Raw genomic sequence first — 27,569 nt, forward strand, 5'->3', positions numbered from 1 at the left:
AAGAACGTCTCGGTTACGTATGTAACCCTCGTTCCCTGAAGGAGGGAACGGAGACGCCACGTCGGAGTACCGACGAATAGGAATCTCGCTAGCGAGAGCCAATCTACTTCGAGTGTAACTAAACGAGCCAATGCACATTGGCATGCAATGATTGCACCAGCTGCCCATGCCACGCAGAGCGGGTATAAATGAGGCACAGGTGCTTGCATTAAATTAGTCTTTTGCTGAGGAGCCGGGTAGGTGAAATGGCACCCCAGCAGGGTACAGAGGACATGGCGACGGGACGTGGCGTCTCCGTTCCCTCCTTCAGGGAACGAGGGTTACATACGTAACCGAGACGTTCCCATTCAGTCGGTCACTCTCGACGCCACGTCGGAGTACCGACGAATAGGAATCCCTACCAAAGCGCCATGGCCTGTGCCCCCTTCCAGTGCCCTGTGTGAGCCTCCTGAGCTCTCTTACCTGACGAGACGGGGCTCACACAGAGAAGTCCATCACTGCTGTTCTGCATGACCCGCTCAGTGACTATTGGATAACACTGGGAAGCGTGCCCTAATGGGGGGCCGCTGCGGAACCACATCATACCAAGGGGAGTTATGTGGACACAGAGCTGAGCCGTAGCCCGCCGCCGTGAGGGGGGCCCCATCCCTAAAAGGAGGGCTCTCCCAAGGGAAAGACACGGGCTTCCGAGAGGAGCAACCATGGAAAAATATGTGGGATCCCAGCAGGGTCACTCACATGGCCCAAGCCAATACCGGTTCTCAAGGATTCAGCGGTAGGAGGCCTGATGCCGGACGCTCCGCCACGCCCGGCACCGAGGGCGGTGGAGGACTCACAGAGTTTGCTTCTGGAGAAGTAAGCGCCAAGGCGCAGCAAGCCGACAGGAGCCGGGCCTCTCAGTGCTTCTACCTGTTTGAGGTGAGAACACAGGAGGAAACCGGCTCCACACGTAAGCTATAGAACCTAACGAACGTGTTGGGTGTCGCCCAGCCCGCAGCTCTACAGATGTCTGGCAGTGAGGCGCCACGTGTCAGCGCCCAGGGGGATGCACCACATCTAGTAGAGTGTGCTCGTACCCTGAGTGGACAGGGCACACCTTGTGCTTGGTAAGCCAAGGTGATGGCATCCACTAACCAGTGGGCCATCCTCTGCTTGGAGACAGCCTTTCCCTTCTGCTGGCCTCCGACAGACCAAGAGCTGAACTGAGGTCCTGAAGCTTGAGTTCTGTCCATGTACCTGAGTGGATGGGACAGAGTAAAGCTAGGGCTGGGTCTGCCTCCTCCAGGGGCAGCGCTTGCAGGTTCACCACCTAGTCCCTGAAGGGAGTGGTGGGAACCTTGGGCACAAAGCCAGGCCGGGGTCTCAGTACCACGTGGGCGTCACCCGGCCTGAACTCCAGGCACGAATCGTCGACCGAAAATGCCTGCAGGTCCCCTACCCTCTAGATGGAGGCCAATGCAGCCAACAGTAAAGTCTTCATGGACAGAATCTTAAACTCTGCTGACTGCAAGGGCTCACATGGGGCATTCTGAAGTGCTCGGAGCACCAGAGCAAGATCCCAAGAGGGTATGGAGGGAGGACGAGGAGGATTTAACCGTCTCGCCCCCCTAAGGAACCTGACGACCAGGTCGTGCTTCCCCACCGACTTACCCTCTACATGGTCATGATGGGCAGAAATAGCAGCAACGTAAACCTTGAGGGTGGAGGGCGACAGCGTCCGCTCCAACCCCTGCTGCAGGAAGGAAAGCACTGACGCGATCGAACATCTTCGGGGGTCCTCCCGGCGGAGAGAACACCAATCGACGAACAGGTTCCACTTCAAGGCATAGGCCCGTCTCGTAGACGGTGCTCTAGCTGAAGTGATGGTGTTAACTACCTCTTGAGGTAAGTCACCTAGAACCTCCGCGTCCCGTCCAGGGACCAGACATGAAGTTTCCAGAGGTCTGGACGCGGGTGCCAGAGGGTGCCCCGTCTCTGAGTTAGAAGATCCTTCCTCAGAGGAATCGGCCAAGGAGGGGCTGTCGCGAGGAGCATGAGTTCTGGGAACCAAGTCCGGTGGGGCCAATACGGGGCCACCAACAGGACCTGCTCCTTGTCCTCCCTGACCTTGCACAGTGTCTGTGCAAGTAGGCTCACTGGGGGAAACGCATATGTGCGCAAGTGCATCCGTGCCGAGTGTGCCCTCGGTCAGCGAATAAAACCACTGGCAGTGGGACGTTTCTGGGGAGGCAAACAGGTCGACCTGTGCAACCCCGAACTGAACCCAGATCAGCCGGACCACCTGGGGGTGGAGCCGCCATTCTCCCGGAAGCGCAGCTCGTGACAGCTCGTCGGCCGCCCGGTTGCGCACCCCAGGGACATGAATGGCCCGAAGCGACCTCAGACACTTCTGACTCCAGAGGAGGAGATGGCGGGCGAGTTGCGACATGCGACGTGAGCGTAGACCACCTTGACGGTTGATGTACGCAACGGTCGCCGTGTTGTCCGTACGGACCAGTACATCTTTGCCCCGTAACCGGCCCTTGAGTCGGCTCAGTGCACGATGTACTGCTAGCAACTCGAGGCAATTGATATGCCACTGCAGGTGCGGGCCCGTCCAAACCCCTGACACTGCATGCCCGTTGTACGTGGCACCCCAGCCCATGGACGAGGCATCCGTGAAGACCACAGCATGCCTGGATACCTGTTCCAACGGCACTCCGGCCCGAAGGAACCCGGGATCTGACCACGGGCTGAAGGTTTTGCGGCAGGACGGAGTGATGCTCACCCGATACGTGCCGCGTGTCCACGCCCATCTCGGGACTCGGCCGTGAAGCCAATGCTGAAGCGGTCTCATATGAAGCAGGCCGAGCGGTGTTACTGCCGCCGCAGCCGCCATATGCCCCAGGAGCCTCTGAAAATGTTTCAGTGGAACCGCCATCCTGCCCTGAAACGTGTTCAGGCAGTTCAGCATCGACTGGACGCGCTCCTTTGTGAGACGCGCAGTCCGCTTGACCGAATCCAACTCCATACCGAGAAAAGAGATCCTCTGCACGGGGGCGAGTTTGCTCTTTTCCCAGTTGACCTGAAGACCCAACTGGCTGAGGTGTCTGAGCACCAAGTCCCTGTGTTCGCACAACTGCTCCCGGGACTGTGCAAGGATGAGCCAGTCGTCGAGATAGTTTAGGATGCGAACGCCCTGTTCTCTCATGGGCACAAGGGCCCCCTCCGTGACTTTCGTAAAGACGCGGGGGGACAGGGCCAGCCCGAAGGGTAGGACCTTGTACTGATATGCTCGCCCCTCGAACGCAAAGCGCAGGAACGGCCTGTGTCGGGGGAGAATCGAGACATGAAAGTACGCGTCCTTCAGGTCGATCGCTGCAAACCAATCTTGGGGACGGATGCACTCGAAAATGCGTTTCTGCGTGAGCACCTTGAACGGTAGCTTGTGAAGGCTCCGGTTCAGTACTCGCCGGTCCAAGATTGGCCGTAACCCACCGGTTTTCTTGGGTACAATGAAGTACGGGCTGTAGAAGCCTGTCCTCATATCGGCTGGAGGGACCGGCTCTATCGCGTCCTTCGCCAGTAGGACTGCGATTTCCGCACGCAGGACACTGACGTCTGCAGCTTTCACCGAAGTGAAGCGGACGCCCGTGAACCTGGGGGGACGCCGGGCGAACTGAATCGCATAGCCGAGCCTGATGGTCCGAATGAGCCAGCGAGACGGACTGGGAAGCTCTAACCAGGCTCGCAGAGACCGAACAAGCGGGATCATCGGGACCACCGGCGTACCCACCGAGGGGCAGCGAGGTGGAATACAGGCACCGGCCTGGGGCGGCTGTCTCGTGGAGGTGGCCCGCAGTGAGGTGTGAATGTGCTGTGCAACACATACCTGATTCCACGGAGGGCAGAGGGTCCGCGAGGAGGCTGTGGTGCACCCCTGCGTCATCCGCTGCTGCCTGCTGGCGAAACAGGAGGAGGATGAGTGTGGTCCGGCGTTTGACCAGCCACAACTCTCCAAGCCCCCTGAGGACCCAGAGATAGAGGAACTGCTTTTTTTTTTCTTTTTTTTTTTTGAGAGTTTGGGTACCACTGGTTGTGACCAGCAGCAGAACAGAATTTAGACTCAAACATTCCCCGGCCCTCTTCCAGGGAAAAGCAGCCCCGCCCATCTCCAGGTCACCCGTCTCAGAGGTGATGTTTCACCGAGCGCTTAAACAGCAGTAGAGACGGGTGGCGTCATCCTCCTGCAGCGAACACAGTAGAGCAGACTGTGTCGAGGGTCCCTTTTTTTTTTTTTTTTTGCAGGGGCGACGCCTCTGGCGACAAGCAGACTGAGGGGCGGCCCATAAGGCGCTCTGAAGCTTGATTTCCTCAGCACACTACCGACTGCAAATAACTGCTGGGCTCAGTTCTCAACAGTGTCGCCGAAATGGCCACCTTGTGAGATGGAAGCATCGCGAAGCGTACTTTGACGACCACTCGCATCTCAGCAAGGCAAGCCAGGGGGCGTTTCTGGACCACAGAGGTGGACATCGTCTGGCCGAGGGCCTGCGCCATGACCTGATCACGGTTAGTCAACATGCGCAGCTCAACCCCGACTCAGAACTACCCTCGTGCATAAGAGTGCAGGGCGGAGGTGGTCTGCGTACAGCCACCCCACCAATGAGGGTAGTGAGGGAGGAAAAACTTATGCAGTGCTGGCCCCTCTGGAGTTCCATACTGCCAAGTTTTACATGCACATCTGGGATTGATCCCAGGAAAGCATGGCTATTGACTCTGAATCTGATTCAGCAAAGCACACAGTGGGCTCAGCATCATCTTCCTTCCCAGAGCACAACAGCCCTCTCTCCGATGTAGCGATTGACATCTGATCCTCAGCTGGAGCCCTGAATGAAATGCTAGGTTCCCCCCTAAGAAGGACCAGCAACTCCATCCAGAAGCTGCACAGCTTGCAGTGCGCTTGAGGGGGAGGGGCCCCAGGGGGTTGGATCCCCGAAGAAGCCCCACTCACCTCAGGTCACCCCAGCCATTACACCAAAGTAGACCTCTCCTGTGGCCACCAGGGAGGGCGCTACAATGGGAAATCGGCCCGGGGACAGCGCACATAGAACGGCGAGCGAGCGCTGGGTTGCCGTGACAACGCGCGCTGCAGCTTAGCCGCTCGACGGCACACGACACGCAGAGAAGCGAGAGGTCCGCCCGGGTTTCCCCCGGCGGCAGCTCTCGCTGATCTCCACGGTCTCCCAGAGTGTCGAGCAGACCCGCGGCTGTGCTTTTACACACGAGCCGTGGCTGGCCAACAACAAAGGGGACTCAAGCTTCCCGGAGAAAGAAGAGTCGCGACCGGCGTGCCGACGTGGTCATGTTCCCATTTGAAAACATGAACCACCCACGAACGCAGTCTCAGCATGCAGCCCAGACATGTGAAACAGTGCTCGTGGCCGTCAGTGAGGACAGGGAACAACCGCAACCAGAAACACACAGGTAAATTGTCATCTTTAAAAAGACGCAAGCTCTACCTGTGTAGCTCTTTTAGGGAAAATGCTCTCTGGGGTGCTGAAGCACACAGGGGATAGTCGCGGCGACACAGACAGGGAATTCGTGCAGCCTGTCCTGCGCGCTCTCTTTCTCATAGAAGGCGGTCTCTTACCAGCCGTGAAAACGGCCTTTCAGCGCTCTAAACAGCGCACCAAACCAGCTGTGAGAACAGCCTTTTGTTTTTGCTCAATAAAACAATCGAAAGTGAAAGAGAGAAATTCGACCCCGCTGCAATGCCGTCACTCCAACACCAAACGAGGAGAGATTCACCCGAAGAGCTTGACTCGTTATAATGTTAACACACGCTTGTAGAGAGTGATTTCAGGACGATCCATTCACCACTCGGCTCCGAAGCAAAAGGCTAATTTAATGCAAGCACCTGTGCCTCATTTATACCCGCTCTGCGTGGCATGGGCAGCTGGTGCAATCATTGCATGCCAATGTGCATTGGCTCGTTTAGTTACACTCGAAGTAGATTGGCTCTCGCTAGCGAGATTCCTATTCGTCGGTACTCCGACGTGGCGTCGAGAGTGACCGACTGAATGGGAACCCCTACGCACAGACATGGGTTTCAGCTATTGCATTTCATGTGTCAAGCCACTCTTGAAACACAGACAAGTCTCAGAAGCGTTTCGCCTGGGCTAAAAACAAAAAGGACTGGACTGCTGCTCAGTGGTCCAAAGTTATGTTCTCTGGTGAAAGTAAATTTTGCAATTCCTTTGGAAATCAGGGTCCCAGAGTTTGGAGGAAGAGAGGAAAGACACACTATCCACGTTGCTTGAGGTCCACTGTAAAGTTTCCACAGTTAGTGATGGTTTGGGGTACCATGTCATCTGCTGGTGTTGGTCCACTGTGTTTTCTGAGGTCCAAGGTCAACGCAGCCGTATACCAGGAGGTTTTAGAGCACTTCATGCTTCTTGCTGCTAACCAACTTTATGGAGATGCAGATTTCATTTTCCAACAGGACTTAGCACCTGCACATAGTGCCAAAGCAACCAGTACCTGGTTTAAGGACTATGGTATCCCTGTTCTTAATAGGCCAGCAAACTCACCTGACCTTAATCCATAGAAAATCTGTGGGGTATTGTGAAGAGGAAGATGTGATATGCCAGACCCAACAATGCAGAAGAGCTGAAGGCCACTATCAGAGCAACCTGGGCTCTCATAACACCTGAGCAGTGCCACAGACTGATCGGCTCCAAGCCACACCACATTTCTGCAGTAATAATGTGGGTAATTGCTGCAGGCAAAATGAGTCCCAACTAAGTATTGAGTGCTGTACATGCTCATACTTTTCATGTTTATACTTTTCAGTTTGCCAAGATTTCTAAAAAAATCCTTTATAGTAATATTCTAATTTTCGGAGATACTCAATTTGGGATTTTCCTAAGTTGTCAGTTGTAATCATCAAAATTAAAAGAAATAAACATTTAAAATATATCAGTCTGTGTGTAATGAATGAATATAATATACAAGTTTCACTTTTTAGATGCAATTCGTTAAATAAATCAACTTTTTGATGATATTCTAATTATAGTGTACTTATATACTTGTGTGATATTGGCACATTCCTGTTTATATTACTGTTTATATTTCTAGAATAGTTCACGCTATTGTTAATCAGCTTTTATCATTATTGATATTTAAATGTGACATCAGTACCAAAATGTTTGCAGTATTTTTCATTAAGTTGTGGGTTTTCAATCTTGGTGGTATGGCGAGGAACCCCTGCCTTGTCAACCTTAAAATGTATTAACATTGAACATCAAACTCAAATGTAGCAAGGAGAAACCTGTAACCTTTTAAAACACGTTTCAAATGCAATCTCCTGTTATGTGACATCTTTGTGATCAACATATTCTCCCTGTTCCCAGCATGCCGAAGACATGGCTGCCAACCTGAAGAGCGAGAATGAGCACCTGCAGATGAATCTGGAGGAGTCTGTGAAGGAGATGGAGAAGATGACGGATGAGTACAACAAGATGAAGATTGCGGTCCAGCAGACGGACAGCATCATGGATCAGCTGAGAAAAGAGCGAGATCATGCCAAGCTTCAGGTGCTTTAATCACGTTCATAAAGCAGATAAGGCCGGTCCTAGAAGCTGACCGGTCGATGAAGTGTTTCAGTCATGTAAAAAATACAGGTTCTCATAGCTACTTTTGGCAGTAATGGACCTCATTGTAAAATAATGTCTTCATACAGGTCAGAGAGCTAAGTGAACAGATCCAGGCTCGAGTTGAAGAGGATGATCCTGTAATGGCTGCTGTTAATACCAAAGTCGAGGAGTGGAAGGTGAGCCAACACACCCCCTCCAAATGGCAAAATTCAGCTTTGCCAAATAAAAACAGCTTGTATGCAAATAAGGTCAAGTTTCATGAACTTCACCAATTTCTCAGTAGTGCACTGTTGTTTTATTTTGTTTGGCTGTTTGTTTGGAATTGTTGACATATTTGCTGTCATTTTCTGAAGTTACTTCAGAAGAATACTTGCCTTTGTGTAAGACTCTGCCAACGACTTTTGAGTAAATGATCCAAGAGAAACATTTGTATTTATTTAAAATTGTGGTATCTACAGTGGAATTCGGCTTGTATGCATTCTAAGAAGGCTTTTCATTTATAAATATATATAAAATCACGCATATCAGTCATTGAATGGAATAGAATTTTTTTTATTGCACAATTAAAAAATTAATAGCATTTTATGATTAATTATATTAACTTAAGATGTTCATGGAAAATACAATATTTTAAAGGCTAGTTCACACTGCCCCCAAAATAAAGAACAAACTCCAGACACAAATAAAGATCACATAATCTCATTGGGAGTAACAAAAACATTCAAAAAATCTTATGCTTTTTTAATGTTTATGATCCATAACAAATACAATACAAATAACCGCTTTAGAGGAATATAAAAAAATAACAAGTATCATATTTAACATAATGACACTAACACATAATGACTCTAAACAAATTTACACAAATCGCCTATAAAAAAATTTGTTAAGAACATCCTCGCAAAGCCAATAATAATTTCCTTTCGAACTGCTCTTTGTTTGAATAGATGTGATACCTGATGGAAAAAGCCCCAAAAAGTTGGAATAGCTAGTAATTAGAGTTGCTCAAATGATGCCTGGTTGTAAAAATATTATAAAATACAAATGAGTCAAATGAAGGAAATGTCAGCTTTAATCTTTTGGTAGTTGATGATGTTCTACATGCTCTAAATGTCATGTTTTTGTGTCGGTTTCAGAGTGTTTTATCAGGGAAAGATATGGAAATTTTGGAGTATCAACAGATGATCAGAGATTTGAGGGAGAAACTTCGAGCTGCTCAGATGGACTCTGACAAAAGCAACATTATCGCACTGCAGCAGGTCAGTCAGATATTATATCACTAGAGTTGGGTACTGAAACCCTACCTATATAACCAGGCCGAATCCGATTTCAGTGCCTGCCACTTAAATTCAAACGTGCTTTCGCGCTTTGGCTGGCGGCTAGGCAGAGACAATAAAAAAATAAAGACATTCATTTTTCAATAAAAAGCCATTCTTCAATGTCATCCACCATTGTTTCGTGGCCCTTTATTTTTTTTAAAGTATCGGTTCAGGCACCATTTAGGCACCGGTACCTGTTTTAAAAGTATTCTTTTGCCACCAGTATCGTAAAAAAAAAAAAAAAACTACATATGACAGCTCTCTATCCTGAGGGCCAGATTTTCTAACAGCTTGCACCAGCGCAGACCCTCTTTTGCTGTTAACAACTACTGTCAGGATTTAATAAAGACATACAGTGATAAATTTGCACTGAAAAGTTCTGGGCACAGTTATTTTTGCGGCTAAGCTTATTGCACATGCATTTGTTGGAATTTCCCTTTCAGATACAAAACTTATGGGAGGAGAGTATCTAAATGAATCACACAAGGGGATTTACAAAGGTTTGCACTCGTCTGTTTACTGGCGTTTGCTCCATTCTTCAACCCCCCCCCAAAAAAGCACATCTTAAATCAGACACTAACTAGTATTTTTAGATTGCTAGATCTAACTAGATTGCGCTGGTCATTAAAGGGGGGGTGAAACACTAAGTTTCAGTCAATCTCATGTCAATCTTGAGTACCTATAGAGTAGTATTGCATCCTTCATATCTCCGAAAAGTCTTTAGTTTTATCATATTTATAAAAGAAATATGGGCTGTACCGAGTCTTTCCGGAAAAAACCGAGCGCCTGGAGGCGTATCGTGTGGGCGGAGCTAAAGAATGACGAATGTGCACAAAGCAGTGATGTCCTCAAGCGTGGAGAAACCCATCGCTATCTCAGCTAATACAGAAAATGATCCACAATCAAATCTGAGGCTGAAATAAATTGAACAGGAGAAACGGCAACATCAGGATGTCCGTCTCTGTGGTATGTACTGTATTTAGGGGCCTTTGTGTGTCTTTACGCGCAGTTTATGAGGACATGATTCGGTTTATGGACTATTGTATGTGACTAGACCTTAGAGGTAGCAAGCAAAACGGTTTTGCACGTAAGAGTCAGACTAGTGTTATACAGAACAACAATGGAGTAACCGTTAGCGCATTTGAATGACGAAGCACGTGATCGTATCGTTTACTGATGTTTACTCATGCGACGGTAGCCAATAGCAGAGACATTTGAAGTTGATTTACTCACCGGCTGCTTCCAAAGCAGGACCGAATCTTACTCGCTGGGACCGCTCTGTCAAAAACACACTTCTTTGGTATGATTTGGTGAAGTCCTGTGACAGCAGTGACCGTGGAGATCCACTTTGCGACGCGACTGAAGCGATGCCTTGAAGCTTCCCGTCATTTCTGCGTTCAAATCGGTTCAAATGCAGCGCTGCCTTCCCGGAATGCTGTGCTGAAGCGTTGAAGTCGCTCGACGTCACCCATAGGAATAAAGTGGAGCGCGGCGCGTCATAAGTGTTCACGGACGACTGGATCTGCACCTGAGAGACTGTTTACGGCGTGCATTTCCTCTCTCTCCCTCTAGTTATGCGCGCACGCACCCTTCCGGGAGAAGAGCCCATACGGCCCATACAAGGACCTTCCGATCTATTTAACGTCAAGTAGACCCATACTCGAAAAAAACTCGCCGAAACTTGTGAGAAACCGGAAGGAGTATTTTTAACACAGAAATACTCCATCAAACGTCCAACATTAGTTTTTGAAACTTTGTCTATGTTTAGGATGGGAATCCAAGTCTTTAAAGGTGTAAAAAGCTCAGTATGCATGAAACAGCATTTCACCCCCCCTTTAAGGGAATGATCCGGGTGCGTCTGTGTTCATTAATTTGCATGATGTCAGTAGATCACATGCAAAACTGTCCAGTCCCAACCGGGCTTCTGTGGAATTGCGTTCTCACTCTAAATTGCCCTGTTTAATAAATCTGGCCCCAAGGGTGTCAATATGTACTTATTTAATGTTACATTTATAATATGTTATTTTATGTTTGGTGTCAGTAAGATTAAAAATGACAGTAAAGATGTCAAAAGATTTGTGTTTCAATAAATGTTGTTCTTTTGAGTTTTCCAGTCATTCCTGCAAAAAAAATCCTGAAAAAATGTATCAAAGAAATATTAAGCAGCACAACTGTTTTCAACATTGATAATAATGAGAAATATTTCTTGAGCAGCAAATCATCATATCAGAATGATTTCTGATGGATCATTTGACACTGAAGACTGGAATAATGATGCTGAAAATTCAGATTTGCATCACAGGAATAAATAAAATATATATTCAAATAGAACAAAAATTGTAAATTTGTAATATTACTGTTTTACTATATTTTTTAATCAAATAAATGCAGGCTTGGTGAGCATGAAAGTACGGAAGCTTATTGCATTCACTTGACGAAAAAAAATGTACTCTGTTTTTCTGAATTAATGACTTAATTATCTCAGAATTATGAGATCATTTTTTAATGAATAAAAAGTTTTTGCTCTGTTTTTCTGAATTAATGACTTAATTATCTCAGACTTATGAGATCATTTTTTCTTGAAAAAAAGTTTTTGTTTTGTTTTTCTGAATTAATGAGATCCCTCAAAATCCTGCTTTTAGCTGGATTGCATGGACGTAAACATGTCCCGCCTTTCAAGTTTAATCCAGTTTTATTTTACTTTGGGTTTGAAACATTGCTGCTGTCTTTAAGTAATATAAATGGTATTGTTTTTAGTGCGTCAAATTTGTGTAGACACCTCAAGAATTTGCCTGTTTCTCCATATCAGATATGGTATGCTTTGCGAGCCCGATCTCATGAAAATGCGTATAAATAGTATAAATAAGTGTGCAATCTTGTGGAATGTATACGCTAAAATGAGTTTTGGTGTGCATATGGTACACAGTTTTTCACGTGCTTATGATACGCACTTTATGGCGTATTATACGTACAAACCCCCCACCCCACCACCCCCAACCTACCCAAGAGCATCTCATATGCACGCCATAAAGTGCGTATCATATGCACGCGAAAGACTGTGTAGCACTTGCATTATCTCAGTATACATTCCACACAATATACATTCCAGACGATATACATTAGACACAATTTCACACTCGTACTATTGATACACATTACTTTGTGATCGTGTTAAGATTATGCATCTGAAATGCATTCAGGCTGGCTACGTGGTGACACAAGAGGCAATCAGGCAATTGTTGAAAATACTGGATCAGTGCAATAGCAATGTCAAGCAGATCAGAATGTTCTTTTCTGCTGTCTTGAGGTGTCTGCACGAAGTTGATGCACTAAAAACAATACCATTTTTATTACTTAAAGACAATGTCTCAAACCCAAAGTAAAATAAATCCAGATTAAATTTAAAATGCGGGACATGTTTACTTCCATGCAATCCAGCCAAAATAGAGCTCTTGGCTGGATTTTAAAGGAATCTCATTAATTCAGAAAAACAGAACTTTTTTTTTTTTTTCAAGAAAAAAATGAAGTCATTAATTCAGAAAAACAGAGCAAAAAAATGTATTCATGAAAAATTATCTCATAATTCTGAGATAATTAAGTCATTAATTCAGAAAAACAGAACAAAATATTTTCTTTCAAGAAAAAATTAAGTCATTAATTCAGAAAAACAGAGTAGATTTTTTCCCCTCAAGTTTATTGCATTCACTTGAGAGAAAAAAATCTCTGTTTTTCTGAATTAATGACTTAATTATCTCAGAATTACGAGATAACTTTTTCTTGAATTTTTTTTTTTCTGTTTTTCTGAATTAATGACTTAATTTCTTCTTGAAAAACAATATTTTGTTCGTTTTTTTTTAATTAATGACTTACTTGTCTCAGAATGCACGCGAAAGGCTGCGTAGCACTTGCATTATCTCAGTATACATTCCACACAATATACATTCCAGACGATATTAGACACGATTTCACACGTGTACTATTGATACGCATTACTATGTGATCGTGTTAAGATGATGCATCTGAAATGCATTAAGGCTGGCTACGTGGTGACACGAGAGACAATCAGGCAATTGTTGAAAATACTAGATGCCCATGGAGTGCAATAGCAATGTCAAACAGATCATCAGAATGTTCTTTTCTGCTATCTTGAGGTGTCTGCACAAAGTTGACGCACTAAAAACAATACAATTTTTATTACTTAAAGACAATGTCTCAAACCCAAAGTAAAATAAATCCAGATTAAATTTAAAAGGCGGGACATGTTTACTTCCATGCAATCCAGCTAAAATAGAGCTATTGGCTGGACTTTGAGGGATCTCATTAATTCAGAAAAACAGAGTAGATTTTTTTTTTTCTCTAGTGAATGCAATAAGCTTCCGTACATACACATGTATTTGTTGAATTGAATATTTTATGTATAATTTGTAATAAGTAATTATAAATATTACATTTGATAAGAAATGATAATTATTAAATTATAAACCAAAATTTAATTTTTAATTTAATTTTAATTAAACTCAGGTGATGATTTGCATTGTACTAATAAGTCATTGTTTTTATTCTTTCTCTCGTATTCATTTTAATTTATAAACAAAACTCATATTACTTCAAATTTAGGTACAAAATGTTGTCCTATTAATTAGGAAAAAAGCTTTGTCTTAGGCCTGTTTCATACATCCTGACGTGTTACTGCTGCGGTTATGACATTGATAAGTGCCTGTTTAGTAGTAAAACTTTTTTAGTTTTTAAAATTTGCCCATTGATATTTTTAACAAACTTGTTGTGAAATTGATTGAATGTGAGTAAGACATTAATGAATTTATAAGGAATGGAAACCAAACCCCAAAGTATAGCTATAAATCGCGCAAATCATCTGGATTCAGTCAGACTTGCTAAATAAAAAATGTTTATGTGTTTGTCATGTGGAACGTAGCCTGTAGCCTGTACTGTTTTAAAGTAACAATGTGTCCCACTTTTAGTTTATGTAATAATAGCCTGTAATGCTAAAGATTGTGCTTAGACAGATCGATAGGTTAATAGTTTTATAGTGCATTTTAAAGTGTTTCCCTTTAAGTTTGGTATATGACCCCTGACAAAAATATTTTCAGTGGCAGGACTCACCATCGCCACAGTGATGCTTCTGAGAACACAGCATGAATGCTGTAACCTGTTAATATGAGTGCAGAAACTCACCACAGATGTGAGATATGTGAAACAGGCCTCAAATCCATGCTAATGCGTTGCCAATCTGACTTAGTTTGTGTGCTATATCATGTCTCTCTCTCTGTGTTTGTGTGTTCTTTTTGATGCATGCTCCTTTTAATTGTAACTACTTCCTTAATGCTTCATTGGTTTGCAAATGTTTCCTTTTTCCATTCTCTCTCCTTTTATGACTCGGCCGAGTCAGGTCATATATGAACTGTGTGGCGTGAGTATCTCTGTTTCTCATTTCCTTTGCTTTATGTGTCATTCATTCTCAGTTTTCCATCTGTCAGTCATCTGTCTTTATTCACTGTTTCCGTCATATTGGTTCATCTCATTCTATCCCAGTGGGAGTTTAAAGAAGTGACTGACTTTGTGTTTGACTTCAAAAGGCTGTGCAAGAGAGGGACAACCAGATCAAGATGCTGTCAGAGCAAGTCGAGCAGTACACGACAGAAATGGAAAAAAATGCTCTGCTCATCGAGGAACTGAAAAAACCATTGAAGAAAGATAAGGGCCATGTCAGCACGCAGCAGCGTAGGTTGGAGGACTTGAGCTCTAAACTGCAGGTGGCTGAAAGGAGAGCTTTGGAGGCCGAGCGTGCCGCCCAACTGGCTGAATGTGACGCCAGGGACAAAGACAAAGAACTCAATGACACCCTCAGTCGAATCCGTCTTTATGAGTCTGTGAGTTTATAACATAGCACTCCCCTTCAGTATTGTAAAATGTACAAATTCCAAATACTTTTTGGTTACTATAAATAGCCTGACAGTTAGTTACTCTATTTTCCAATAGCATCTTCTCAAAAAGTGTCCAAGTAGTAGTTGCACATGATGCCTTTAGGAACAATATGAGCCAAAGGATATTATGAGCCACTCCTTATAAGCTCCCTTATACAAAAAATTATGTAATTTAAAAAAATGCTGAAATAAAAAAGGTAATTAAATGTACAGTTCATTTTAAAAACGAATGAAAAAATAAATTCATTTTATGGAGAGATAAACATTCATAAAGCAACAAAGGGTCACTTTCACTTGTAAAATGTTATATTATGCCTACAAACTGTAGAAGTTCGGCTTGAAGCACTTGACTGTCTTTCAGGGGACGGATGGTTTGGAAGCTGCAATCACTGAGATCAAAGAATGTAAAAATCAAATGCGAGTGAGAGACCGGGAGATAGAAGCCATGACAAAAGAGATAAACCAGCTGGAGATCAAAATCAACAATTTACTAGATGAGAACGAAGACCTACGAGAACGGCTGGGTAATTTCTTCAACCTGCTTTTAAGATTCCTATCAGGAACCTGTCGCAGTTACTGTTTCTCTGTTTTAACCTACACCTAGACATAAAGATTGTTTTCATCGACCATATTGATTTTGCTAAAAGAAAAATCAGCTTTGACTGTCATTGTGAACATGTTCCCACACTAGGATTAAATCCAAAGGAAGAACTGGATTTGAGTGAATTCCAGAGATCAAAGGTTTTGAAGCAGAGACAGTACAAAGCTGAGAACCAGGTCCTGCTGAAAGAGGTAAAACAGATTAACGTTATCTCTGTGGTCTGGCTTTGGTCCATTATCCCGCTTTAATTTTGTTTGTAAACCTTGTGACCCGGGACCATCCTTAGATTGAGCGTCTTGAGGAGGAAAGACTCGAGCTGAAACAACGTGTTCGTGCTCTGGTGAAGGGCAAAGGTAAGCTCTTATCTCCAAGATGCTGCATATCAGTTACAGACTCATGTCCTATTATTATTAACAGTATATAATGAAACCTGACAGCACTTTCCTTTTTTAAGACATATCAGTAGTCAGTAGTTCAATGCTTGATGACAGTGTTGAAGAAAAGCCCAGCAGATCTCTTAGAGAGAGGCCTGTCTCTGGATCTACAGATGAAGAGCTCAAACGCAAAGTAAGCCTTTATCAGAGAACAATGAGTTTTGAACATCAAAATTGTTAAAGTTTAGATATCAACCTGTTTGTTTCTCAGAACCAGCGTCTACAGAAAGAGCTGAGCAACAAAGAGAAAGAACTGGAACTCAAGAGGACAGAATCTGCCCAGTTCAAGGCCAAATGTGAGAAGCATCACTGCGTGACCTTGCAACGCTTGCAGTGTCAGGTGGTTTCCATGACTATAATGTTTCTCTCTCTCCTGCAGTGAATGAAATGCTAAATGAGAATAAACAGCTGGAGCAGGGCATGAAGGAGATCCTGCAGGCCATCCAGGACGCTCAGAAGAAAACACCCACACCCACTGGCGTCAGCATTCCCAGCCTGGAGAGACTCGTCAGTGTACGTTTACCAACATTTAGTGGGCCCTCGCTGAATCTGTGTAGTAGTGCATTATTTTTTTCCTAATATTTAATAAAAAACAATAATAAGTAATGTTTTATTGATTGAATTAAAAATAAATCATAAATATTATAATTATGAATGTGAAATTACAAATTTAAATATAGAATTATACATTTAATAAGTAATATTTGAGGAAACATCATTTATGTCTGAAAAATATAATAAATAATGCTTTTAATTTATAAATAAATAATAAATTATTATGATTTGTGCATTTAAAATATTCAATTAAAATATCAAATTACAAGTAATGCAAAATTTAATTGACAAAATTTTATGTTTTTAAATAATAATTTTAATAAATAATAAAATAATTTACATATTATGCATGTATATTTTAATTTTTAAAAAGTCCTAATTATGTAGTTGTAAATTTAAAACATAAAATTACATTTTATAAGTAATACAATATTTAATTTATACAGTGCCCCACACATGCAGCAAAATACTAGTAGGGTAAATCGTGCACATTATTTACCTTTTTTTCTTGTATGTCATGTGCTGGCTCCTTAAATTTAAAATAAGTTTATGTATTTTATTTGTATAATTATGTATTTAAAATAATACATTATATAAAATTATACACGCAATGGTCTGTAGTAAAATGTGTTTAACTGAGCTAACAGTGCTACACTCGCGGTTGCTCTAACGATTATCAAATTATCTTAAATTTGCTTATTGATAAAATATTTTATGAAAGCCTGTAATTAAAGTGAGGGGAAAATGGATGAAAATGCAAGGGGAGACAGGCAGTCAAATTCTGCGGAAATCTGCAGAGCTTTCAACAGAATTCTGCAAGCACAGATTTTGTGCTGGTATAGTGACATGCCATTTTTATAACTTTTTTTCAGTCTTACATTCTCGAATAGGAAGTTTTTGGTCCTGTTCCAAAATATCCTGTCACAGCATATATGAGTGATATCTGTGTTTATCTTAAGGCATTGGAGATGAAGTATTCAGTGGGAAAGTTTGATGCAAGCCTCCACCTGAGAACGCAGGTAGATCAGCTGACCGGCCGCAACGAGGAGCTACGGCAGGAGTTGAAGGATGCTAGAGAGGAGGCAGCAAACACTTTCTATCAGTTAACGAAAGCTAATGAGAAGGTATTTACTCAAAATACCAAAAATACAAAAAAATGGTTTCAAATTCACTGGCATTCCTTATTTTTTGTGTCTATTGATGTAGGTTGCTCGCTTGGAAAGTGAGGTTGAATCAATGAGCAAACCAGCTGGTACTTCCATTCCTTACAAGACATTAGCTCTGCCTGAAGAAATGACACCAACTAGTGCCGAGGCCATAAACGCCCTCAATGAATACATAGTGCAACTCCTACAGGTGTGTGTCAGTCCGGTAACTGTTTCGTGTTATAATGAAAACCAGATGTAAGGTATATAATATTAAGACTCCCAACTGTGGATGTTCAGGAGATCAAAAACAAAGAAGATTCCATTGAGCAGCTCAGTTCGGCTCTGGAAGAGTATAAAAGAAAATTTGCAGTCATCCGCCATCAACAAGGACTTCTATATAAGGAGTATCAAAGGTATGCAGAGCAATAAAGATCATTTATGTTATAAAATATCATATATAAAAAAGGTATGCCAAGACAAAGATGTTTATTGTATGTTATATTAAGTATATATATATATATTATATATATATATATATATATATATATATATATATATATATATATATATATATATATATATATATATATATATATATATATATATATAATGTTAAAAAAATAATACATATATATGATTATATGATTATACATATGAATGGTAATCAATAAAACATGGTTTTAATTCACGGTGCCTGTCTGCTCCAGTGAGAGGGAGTCTTGGCAGAAAGAGAGGGACTCTTTTGCAGAATTGAAATCCAAACTTGAGGAACAAAGGGAGGTAGATGCAGTAAAAATCAAAGAGTACAATGTAAGTCTCTTTTTGATATTTGATCATTTTCACACAAAATTCACCCTCATCCCATTTCAGATCTGTACACAAAAAAGGTGAAGAAATACTTCTCACTCAGAAATTGCTAGTAAATGTCACAAAGAATAATAAAGATTTAGCAAGTAACACATTGAATTAAACTTGACATTCTGAAGTAAAAAGACTGAAATTTTATTTTCATGTACTCCCAGTAATCTTTGTTTTATTTACAACATTGAAAAAAATTCTTAGAATAAGGAAATTATCATTGTGGTGGTAAAAATCCGGTTTTGTATGTATGTCTTCATTTAACCAAAAATCACTAAGTTCATAATTTGTCCGTTTCATGATTACCCATGATTACTTTTTTCCAGCACTGGATAGAGGCTCATGAAAAGGACCCGAGTGAGATCAGACGGGAGCTGGCTGAGACGGCCCGGAAAATGATGGTTCTCAGGGTGAACGAGAAGTGTCTGACGCGACGTTACACGACTCTGCTAGAGCTCGAGCAACACTTGAGGAAGGAGAACGGCAAACTGAAGGATGATTTCAGCCACATGGAGGCCGCGGTAACAGAAAGAATTGGCTACCTGCAGAGGTTCAAGGTATTAGGCATTAACACTCAGATGAAAAAGAAATTCATGAATGAGGAGATGTATTTTGTATATAATATTCTACACATATTTACAATATTTTGTACAGTATATACTTTTTACTTTATACTTTATTTTGGTTAGAGAGTCTCTTACAAGGGTATCATCATATTTGGAGGACCATGGTGTCATAAAGCTTAAAAACCTCTGATAAACAGGAGTATCCGAAAGTGATGTCTGACCAAGGAAAATTTAAATTTTTACCCTTTATTTAAATATTATTAAATATTTGGTAAAGATTTTGTAATCATGTTGAGTCGTGCCAAATTGTACAAACATATTTGTTTGTCCAGGCTGTCAAACAAAGGAATTATGAGCACATGCAAAAAAAATAAAAGAATCAAACAAATATAAATAGCTGATTATGTTGAGCTTTGTTTTTTTATGCATTTTTGTTTTTGCATAGTAAAATAAAGCACATAGCTGTGGTTTGCCTTTTTTGCCAAATAATTGTGTATGATAATATGAACATTATGAACTCTTAACACAACATTGCGATATTGAAAAAAGATACAAATATAGTTGTTTTAGTATTGTTTTGTTGCTTTTCAAGGCTTGTAGTCATCTTTGCTGAGAGCTGTAACTGACCTCTTCTCACCTCTGTAAACTTCTTTGCCCTCAGGAAATGGCAGCGTTTAAAATAGCCGCATTGCAGAAATCCCTTGATGGTAGTGTTCCTGCATCAGAGCTGGAGATAGCCAACAAACAATACACCGAGCTCACCATCAAGTACAGAAACCTCCTACAGAAAGACAATCACCTTGTTCAGAAGACAAACTCTCTGGAGCACCTGGAGGTACATCTCGTGGCAAATTACATAAAGCAATAGACTTCTTTCTTCATTTTTATTACAGCACACTCCTTTGCTTTCAGAGAGAGAATGTGTCTTTACATGAATGCATTGACTCCATCAATAAAGAGCTTGAGATCAGCAAAGAGAAGCTTCACACATTGGAGCAGGCCTGGGAAAACTTCAGCACGACTGGTAGACATCACTTACAAAAAACAAAAGCAGTGTTGAAGCATTATGAATGACATCATCGTATAATAATTACTGAACGCTGACCTATTGCCCGTGATTTCTTCGGCTGTTCACAGGTGGCGAAAACAGCATGGACAAGGCAGCCAAAGCCTTGGCCAACAGCGAGATTGTATCTGTGTCCAGACGCATCACCATGCTGGAGATGAAGGAGCTAAATGAGAGACAGCGAGCCGAACATGCTCAGAAGATGTACGAGCACCTGAGGAACTCCCTCAAACAGGTGGAAGAGCGCAACTTTGAGCTAGAGACCAAGTTTGCTGAGGTGGGTCTGACTTATCTCTTGCATCCATCCCGAATACCCTAATAACTCGAATACCCCGAACAACCATACAGACACTTTGAACACCTTAGCTTGAACATTATATTGATTTATAAAAACAAAGTAGATTGAACATTTAATAAGCTTTTATTTATTATTTTATATTTGTAAAACACATTGAGCATTTAATAAACTTTTGTTTTATTAATTGTTTATAAAACAGCGTGTTGAACATTTCATAAGCTAAAACTAATATTTTGCATATATTTCTGTATGGTGGCGTACAGCTTACAAAACTAAACCTGGAGGCTCAGAGGATAGAGCGGGAGCTCAGGGACGAGCTGGCGGACAGCGTAAGCAAAGATATCAGCGACACTGATCGCAAGCGAATCACCGAACTGGAGAAAACCGAGGCAGAGCTGCGAATTGAAGTGTCCAAGTAAGCCTGTTGACTCAACCTGTGCACCTGTGCATGAACCTAGGGGTAATTAACACATGGTTACCGAGTAGATCGTTCTCTGGGATGCGTTTTCTTGAAAATCGAATGTAAAGAGTTGTATCTCTAAAAACTGATTCGCTTATAACCCTTGTCTATGGGGCACAGAATAAGTCAAATTAAATCGCTAGTTAATAATAATAATAATAATAATATGTTTAATTTATATAGCGCCTTTCTCAAGCTCAAGGAAGCTTCACAATAATAGTAAATAACAAGCAGTTTATACATAGACGGACAGTCTATGTATAGACGTAAACTGTCTATGTATATTACATAGACGGACAGTCTATGTAATACCACTAACAAGGCTCAAAATAGCCTCACACTATCACTGTAGCATAATGAGGGTCCCTCCATGCAAACTGAAGCATTGAGAACTTTGTAAGTGTACAAACAGTTTAATAAGATACTTTATAAAGACAGTAAATTGCGCATATACAGACAGGAGCCATCTTGGAAAACAGTCTCGACAAGTCCAGCCATGAACGCTGTGCTAAGTGATGAACTGTGACTTGGAATCTAATATGGTCTCGTCGAGACTATTTTACTAACGTTTAATTTTACTTATTCTGTGCCCCATATAATAGCGTTATAAGCTAATCTGTTTTTAGAGATAAAACTTTTTACATTCGATTTTCATGAAAACGCATCCCAAAGAACGATCTACTCAGTAACCATGTGTTAATTACCCCTAGGTTCATTTTTCACCAGAGTTGTCCTTTAAGATGTTTAAAATGTTTGCAGATTACGGGAGGTGTCGGATGTCGCTAAAATGCAGGTTTCAGCTCTGGAGGCCAGACAGCAGTCAAGAGAAAAGGAAGTAGAAAGCCTGAGGAGACAGGTGTTGGATTACCAGGTATGTTTTTTTCTCTTTTCAGCTGTACACCATTTTGATCATGTCCCTAATTGCACATCTCCTCAGGCTCAGTCTGATGAAAAGGCCCTTATCGCCAAACTCCATCAGCACATTGTAGCTCTCCAGTTGAGCGAGACCACAGCAATCAGCCGGCTGGAGGCCGCCACCACACGCCTGCAGAAATTAGAAGCGCAGAAGCTCAGAATCGAACAGCAGCTGGATACCCAGCAGCAGACACTGTGGCACGCAAGGCAGGAGGGTCACCAGCGGGCCAGACACCTGCGCCACACCATTCAGGCCCTCCGCAGACAGTTCTCAGGAGCCTTACCGCTGCCCCAACAGGAGAAGTTTTCCAGCACCATGCTCCACCTGCAGGAGGACAGGGCACGGGCCAGGGAGGAGGCACAAAGGGCGGCAGTGGAGAGGAAGAAAGCAGAAGGGAAGGCACAAGAACTGGAGTTAAAGCTGAAGGGGTTGGAAGAGCTCATAGCAACACTGAAAGATGCCAAAGGAGCTCAGAAAGTAGGTTGAGTTGTAATGTGATTCTTGAAAAATATATAATTATTATTATTTATTTATAATAATTATTCACATATATTTTAAAGATAAATATATATATTCATTTTATACCTTATATCTTTTTACTTATATCTATTCACATGAGTTAAGTTGCTCATATTACCAAAGGAAATTGTTCCCATAAACAGTAATTTACACTCAGCTGCAGAATTTACAGTTCAATAATAAACCATTACAGGTGATTGAGTGGCATAAGAAACTGGAGGAAGTTCGACTGTTGGAAATGAGGCAGTGCAGAGAGCTCACTAGCCAGCGGGAAGAGATAAAATACCTTAAGAACATTGTGGCAGATCAGGAACGCACCATCAGTGGCCAGGAAGAGGAGTTGGTGCAGCAGAATAATGTCAGCATTGCATCTAAACATGTCTCTTATCTTTTTTTACACTATACAGAGCATACACTATACAATCGTGATTTCTAATAATATTTGTTGTCCTCGTATCAGCTTCTCGAGGAGCAGCAACTGATCTGGGATCAGAGGGAGGTCCAACTGGAGCGCCAGCTCGACTCCTATGAGAAACAGAAGGATGAAATCCTAAGCACAGCTCAGAAGGTAGCAGACTTGTTTGCTACTGTATTGTGGTAAGCTGTTTACTAAATTAAACTTTAACTTACACTTAACTTGTCCTGTTTGAGTTTAGTTTGAGGAAGCCACAGGCTCTCTGCCAGATCCAAGTCAGCCTTTAGCGCACCAGTTAGACTACGCTCTTAGAAAAATCAAAGAGCACGTTCGTACCATCCTTGAAACAAAAGCCACCTGCAAAATTCTGGAAGAGGTACTTTTTTTATTCCACAAGCGATTGTGGAAATTTAACTAATTGCAAACTTTGTTACTGAAGTAAGGTTATTTTACAAGGACTTTCTCTGAGCAGAAGCTGAAGGAAAAAGAAGCTGCTTTGTGGACATCAGAACAGAACGTCTTATCTCGAGACAAAGTGATAAATGAACTGAGGCTTCGCCTACCAGCCGCTGCTGAGAGAGAGAAGCTCCTGGCTGACCTGACCAAACAAGAGGACTCTGAGACCCAGCCCGCCATAAAGGTCGCCCACCAGACCATTAATAACCTACAAGGTCGTCTAGATCAGAAAGAAGAGGTTCTCAAGAAATACCAGAACATGTTAGCAAAGGCTCGTCAGGTGCCTATTTAAGTATAAAACTGAAGCTTCATAAATCTTTATTGCACAATAAAACTATGTAAAAACTCATACAGCTCAAACTTGATTTTATATTTTCCCAGGAGCAGGAAGAGATTGGCAAAAGGCATGAGCAAGAGGTCAGGGCTCTGCATCAGAAACTGGACGTTTATATGGAAACATCGCTGGACCGTATCAAGCAGACAGCTTTGGTACCTAGGGTATTCATTATAAAGCTAGGATAGGGTGCCAAAAAGAAGAAAGTACAAAAAAGTGCACATAATAAATATAAAAATGTCATTAATCGTGGCTGCTGTCATCTTTATTAGATTATATGCTATTTTATTGTTCTCTAGGAGCTAATGAAGAAACCAACTATCACAATACCGACCAATAATCACTTGGTGCGGTTGGCAGAAATGGAGCAGACGGTGACTGAGCAGGACAATTCGCTGTCCTCACTAACACACAAGCTGAAGGTGGCCATTGCAGAACTTGACCAACAGAGACAGCTGGCAGCAGCACAAGCTATGCAACACACTGCAGAAACAGCCAGGTGAGACAAGGAGAGAAACAATCCCACTGTTTTGATATTGATCAATATCAAGATATTTATTCCTCATGCTACTTTTAATGTCTTTCCATTCCAAGACTGGAGGAGAGACACGCTGCACAAATGAAGGGTCTGTCCCAGGAGGCAGAGGAGCTGAGAGCTCAGCTCGTTCAGATGGAGAAAGAACAGCATTACCTCCGTACTGAGTTAGAGGCCCAGAAAGAGGCCAATGTCAGGTCACCATCAAACACCATGAAGAACCTTGTGGAGCGGTTGAAGACACAGCTGGCACTCAAGGAGAAACAGCTGAAGGTACCACACTGTGGACACTAGAGTAAATGTGCACCAAATACTCAATCCAGTCTATAGTACTAAAAACAACTGGGACTTAAGTCTTAAAGCATAGGTTAGCTTCTATTGTAAAATTGTCATGTACTATTTTCATCCAGTCTTCAAGAGTAGGCAAAGTTAGTTGCAGCCACTTTCTTGTAATAGCTTTCTTACTTCCTATTGTTAGGAACTTGAACAGGTATTTCTTTGGAAAATCACTGGGAATCAAACCCAAGTGCATCCCCTCAAAACTGAAAGGAATTTTAATCTTACAAATCATTTCTTGACATTTATGTATCTCATACCAATATTGATTAAAAGAAAGACTCTTTGTCGACAAAATCAACAAGACAAAATGATTTGCCTAGTCGACCCGCACCTTTGCCAAAAATCTCCTTTATGTATAATGTGTCTACCCGCTTAGCTTGTTGTAGCCCACTATACAACTTTGAGATTCGATTTTTACAGACATTTAATTGATAGGCTAGGAAAAAAAACAAAAAAAACAACTAATCTTCTCCTTTCCTTGATACATCTCCGATAGCATGCTCTAAATAATGACACAAATGCCTATAAAAGTGTTGTTTCTCTAGCCCATGATTTCCTTTAAGCATATGAAAGCTCTGAAGTTTCCCCTTATTCATAAATGTCCAATAGGCAGTTAAGTCTTTAGTCATCCATCTTTTAAACCTGTTATCTGATTTGTTGGGAACAAACTCAGTGTTGTAGGCACACCAGCACAGCAATATCATGGAATCTTTCAGATTGCATAAGACCTGCTGTGATTTTTGAAAGTGACTAAGATCAGAATTCGGTTCCTTATCTGCAGGCTCTCAGTAAAGCTCTCTTGGAACTTCGAGCAGAGTTGACATCTCAAGCAGAACATCAGATCATCGCCAATGCTGCTCAGAAGGAAGAGGCCCTCAATGTTCAACAGACTGTTGACAAGCAGACCAAAGAGCTTAGGGTAAAAAATAAGGAAGAAGATTATCCTATCCTGTCCTATCCTATTCCTGAACCAGCTTCAAAATAATTAATTTAATTCATGATTAAAAGGGTTGTTAAATGTAACGATACAAAAAAAATCATAACTTGTTTTAAATGCCTCTTTTAAATGTAATTTTAAAAAGCATTGGCCAGTTGCTTTAATTAATCATTTGTCAATCAAGTTTTTAAAAAAAAATGCCATAAGATGGAAGCAACCAATGAGCTTTCAACTTTCTGGTTTTTAAGACACCCTTACATTTTTAAGATACAGAATTTTACCCCAACCCTAACCAAGCAATTATTTATCCCCGTGTTCCTCATCAGGCATGTGTGAAGGACCTTAATGAGGAGCTCCAGCTTGCTAAGGATGGCGTACGAGCGGCAAAAGCCAGAGAAAACTCCCTGAAAGAGGAGATGGAGAACTTGATCAAGGATCTTCAGAGGAGCCAGAAATCACACAACAAGCTGCAGAGTGAAAAAGAGGTTCTGGAGGATCAGCTGAATGAGCAGAAGAAGAAGGTCCAGAGGCTCAGCAGCGGCCTACAGGTCAGGCCGCATGTTTTTCCAATTCGCACTGGTTCTTCACCCTTGTTTACTCGTACCATAAATGTTTCGTTTATCCTGCGTAATCCTAGCGGCGGCTTAAAGCACTTGGACAGTGCGTCATCTGCCCTTTTTTCTCTGCAAATGAAGAGCCTCTGCTCAATGTCTGGTTGAACAGAGCACTTCTTTGATGGCAGTGAATAAGTCTAGACACCATTGTGTAGCTCCTCACTTTAACTCCTATCTGAGTTTGTGGTCCTTGGGGGAAAATAGGCTTTATTTGTGTGTATAAGCATAGTCCTTACAACTTTTTAAAGTAAATAAAGTAAAACTTTATTTATGTAGAACCTTTTTTTCAAAGGTTCGGGGTCAATACATTTTTTTGTACATTTATATTTTTGAAAAGGACTAAATTGATCACACTTAACAGTAAAGACATTTATAATGTTACAAAACATTTCTCTTTCAAATAAATATTTATCTTTCTATTCTTCAAATAACTGTATTCAAACATGAATCATTTAAAATAAATGTTCCTTTCCAAATCAGCATATTGGAATGATTTATAAAAATGGCACTGAAGACTGGAGTAATGATACTGAAAATTCAGCTTTGCAATCACAGGAATAAATTACATTTTGGATGGAAATGGAAACTTTTAATTTTCAAGTTATTTTAAATTGTAATGATATTTCACAGTATTACTGTTTTACTTAAATGCAGCCTTGTGTGAAAAAAATAAAATTGTCAGAGTAGGGGTGTGCCGGTTTCAGAATTGGTGATGAGTAAATACATGTGACTTTTATCCAGGACTGTATATCAGAGATGAATTGTTTTTTTTTTTTTTGTGCGTGCGTGCGTGCGTGCGTGCGTGTGTGTGTGTGTGTGTGTGCGCGTATGTTTGTATGTCATGTTTGTGTGTGCAGGCTCAGGTTGAGAGTGATGGACCCACAATAGAGTCTCTTCAGAAGAAGATCCGTAAGTTAGAGCAGGAGCTGGACAAGAAGAGCATCTCAGACCCTGCAGACAAGAGGAGCATCCTGAAGGAGGACAAGGTGAACACAAACTGCATTTACTCTGAGGGAAAATACAGTTAGGCTTTTAAAGATTAATTAATTGCAGAAAATTGTGTGGAAGAATCCTAAAGAAACCTTTATATCTTTCAAGGTGAATATTTTATTTGATGCTACATGTTTTTTTGCACTCTTATTCTTTCATATAATTTTACATATTGTAGTGAAGTCTAGCTTTCTGATTAACTGTCTAAATCACAAAAACTAGAATAAAATCATCAAATGTAATCCTGGGTGATTTATTGATATATGAATCATGAATGAATCTTGTAAATTATTTCTTTATTTGCAGTCTTCTAAGGAAGAAATTGTGAGGTGGGAGGAAGGTAAAAAGTGGCAGGCCAAGGTAGAGAAAGTGCGGAACGTTCTCAAGGAGAAGGAGAAAGAAGTGGATTCTCTGTCTAAACAATTAGTAACGATCAAGGAACTTTATAGCAGGTCTGTGCCGTGACACCAATCCATCCACATAATGGCCAGTTTCAAATGATGTGTTAATGGTTTGAGGAATCTTAAATAAATATGACCTATGTTTATGCAATAAATGTGAGCTTAACTTTTCCATTTATTAAGAGTGAGAACAAAAGTTGAAGATTTCCACTCATGTTGATGTTGGCTG

The 27,569-nt window shown here is 41.8% G+C and overlaps 1 protein-coding gene across 3 annotated transcripts in view; it reads left to right on the forward strand.

Moving 5' to 3' along the window:
• cep290 (centrosomal protein 290) overlaps positions 1 to 27,569 on the forward strand; it is a 46,109-nt gene that overhangs the window by 10,870 nt on the left and 7,670 nt on the right. For 2 of the 3 annotated variants that reach the window (XM_067437184.1, XM_067437186.1), the window contains 33 exons: positions 7,395 to 7,577; positions 7,724 to 7,813; positions 8,774 to 8,896; positions 14,364 to 14,384; positions 14,551 to 14,844; positions 15,260 to 15,422; positions 15,590 to 15,690; positions 15,786 to 15,852; positions 15,954 to 16,066; positions 16,145 to 16,229; positions 16,313 to 16,446; positions 17,448 to 17,612; positions 17,695 to 17,844; positions 17,934 to 18,049; positions 18,344 to 18,446; positions 18,821 to 19,051; positions 19,722 to 19,895; positions 19,973 to 20,084; positions 20,198 to 20,403; positions 20,688 to 20,839; positions 21,644 to 21,755; positions 21,822 to 22,277; positions 22,513 to 22,677; positions 22,780 to 22,887; positions 22,976 to 23,110; positions 23,207 to 23,470; positions 23,572 to 23,679; positions 23,824 to 24,023; positions 24,119 to 24,332; positions 25,180 to 25,317; positions 25,662 to 25,883; positions 26,807 to 26,935; positions 27,246 to 27,391. In XM_067437184.1, coding sequence (XP_067293285.1) covers positions 7,395 to 7,577; positions 7,724 to 7,813; positions 8,774 to 8,896; positions 14,364 to 14,384; positions 14,551 to 14,844; positions 15,260 to 15,422; positions 15,590 to 15,690; positions 15,786 to 15,852; positions 15,954 to 16,066; positions 16,145 to 16,229; positions 16,313 to 16,446; positions 17,448 to 17,612; positions 17,695 to 17,844; positions 17,934 to 18,049; positions 18,344 to 18,446; positions 18,821 to 19,051; positions 19,722 to 19,895; positions 19,973 to 20,084; positions 20,198 to 20,403; positions 20,688 to 20,839; positions 21,644 to 21,755; positions 21,822 to 22,277; positions 22,513 to 22,677; positions 22,780 to 22,887; positions 22,976 to 23,110; positions 23,207 to 23,470; positions 23,572 to 23,679; positions 23,824 to 24,023; positions 24,119 to 24,332; positions 25,180 to 25,317; positions 25,662 to 25,883; positions 26,807 to 26,935; positions 27,246 to 27,391 — 5,180 coding nt within the window. The remainder of the gene's footprint in view (positions 1 to 7,394; positions 7,578 to 7,723; positions 7,814 to 8,773; positions 8,897 to 14,363; positions 14,385 to 14,550; positions 14,845 to 15,259; positions 15,423 to 15,589; positions 15,691 to 15,785; positions 15,853 to 15,953; positions 16,067 to 16,144; positions 16,230 to 16,312; positions 16,447 to 17,447; positions 17,613 to 17,694; positions 17,845 to 17,933; positions 18,050 to 18,343; positions 18,447 to 18,820; positions 19,052 to 19,721; positions 19,896 to 19,972; positions 20,085 to 20,197; positions 20,404 to 20,687; positions 20,840 to 21,643; positions 21,756 to 21,821; positions 22,278 to 22,512; positions 22,678 to 22,779; positions 22,888 to 22,975; positions 23,111 to 23,206; positions 23,471 to 23,571; positions 23,680 to 23,823; positions 24,024 to 24,118; positions 24,333 to 25,179; positions 25,318 to 25,661; positions 25,884 to 26,806; positions 26,936 to 27,245; positions 27,392 to 27,569) is intronic. The other variant, XM_067437185.1, reaches the window with a different exon arrangement.

The sequence above is a fragment of the Pseudorasbora parva genome, chromosome 25 (genome assembly GCF_024679245.1).
Source record: "Pseudorasbora parva isolate DD20220531a chromosome 25, ASM2467924v1, whole genome shotgun sequence".
NCBI classification, from domain to species: Eukaryota; Metazoa; Chordata; class Actinopteri; order Cypriniformes; family Gobionidae; genus Pseudorasbora; species Pseudorasbora parva.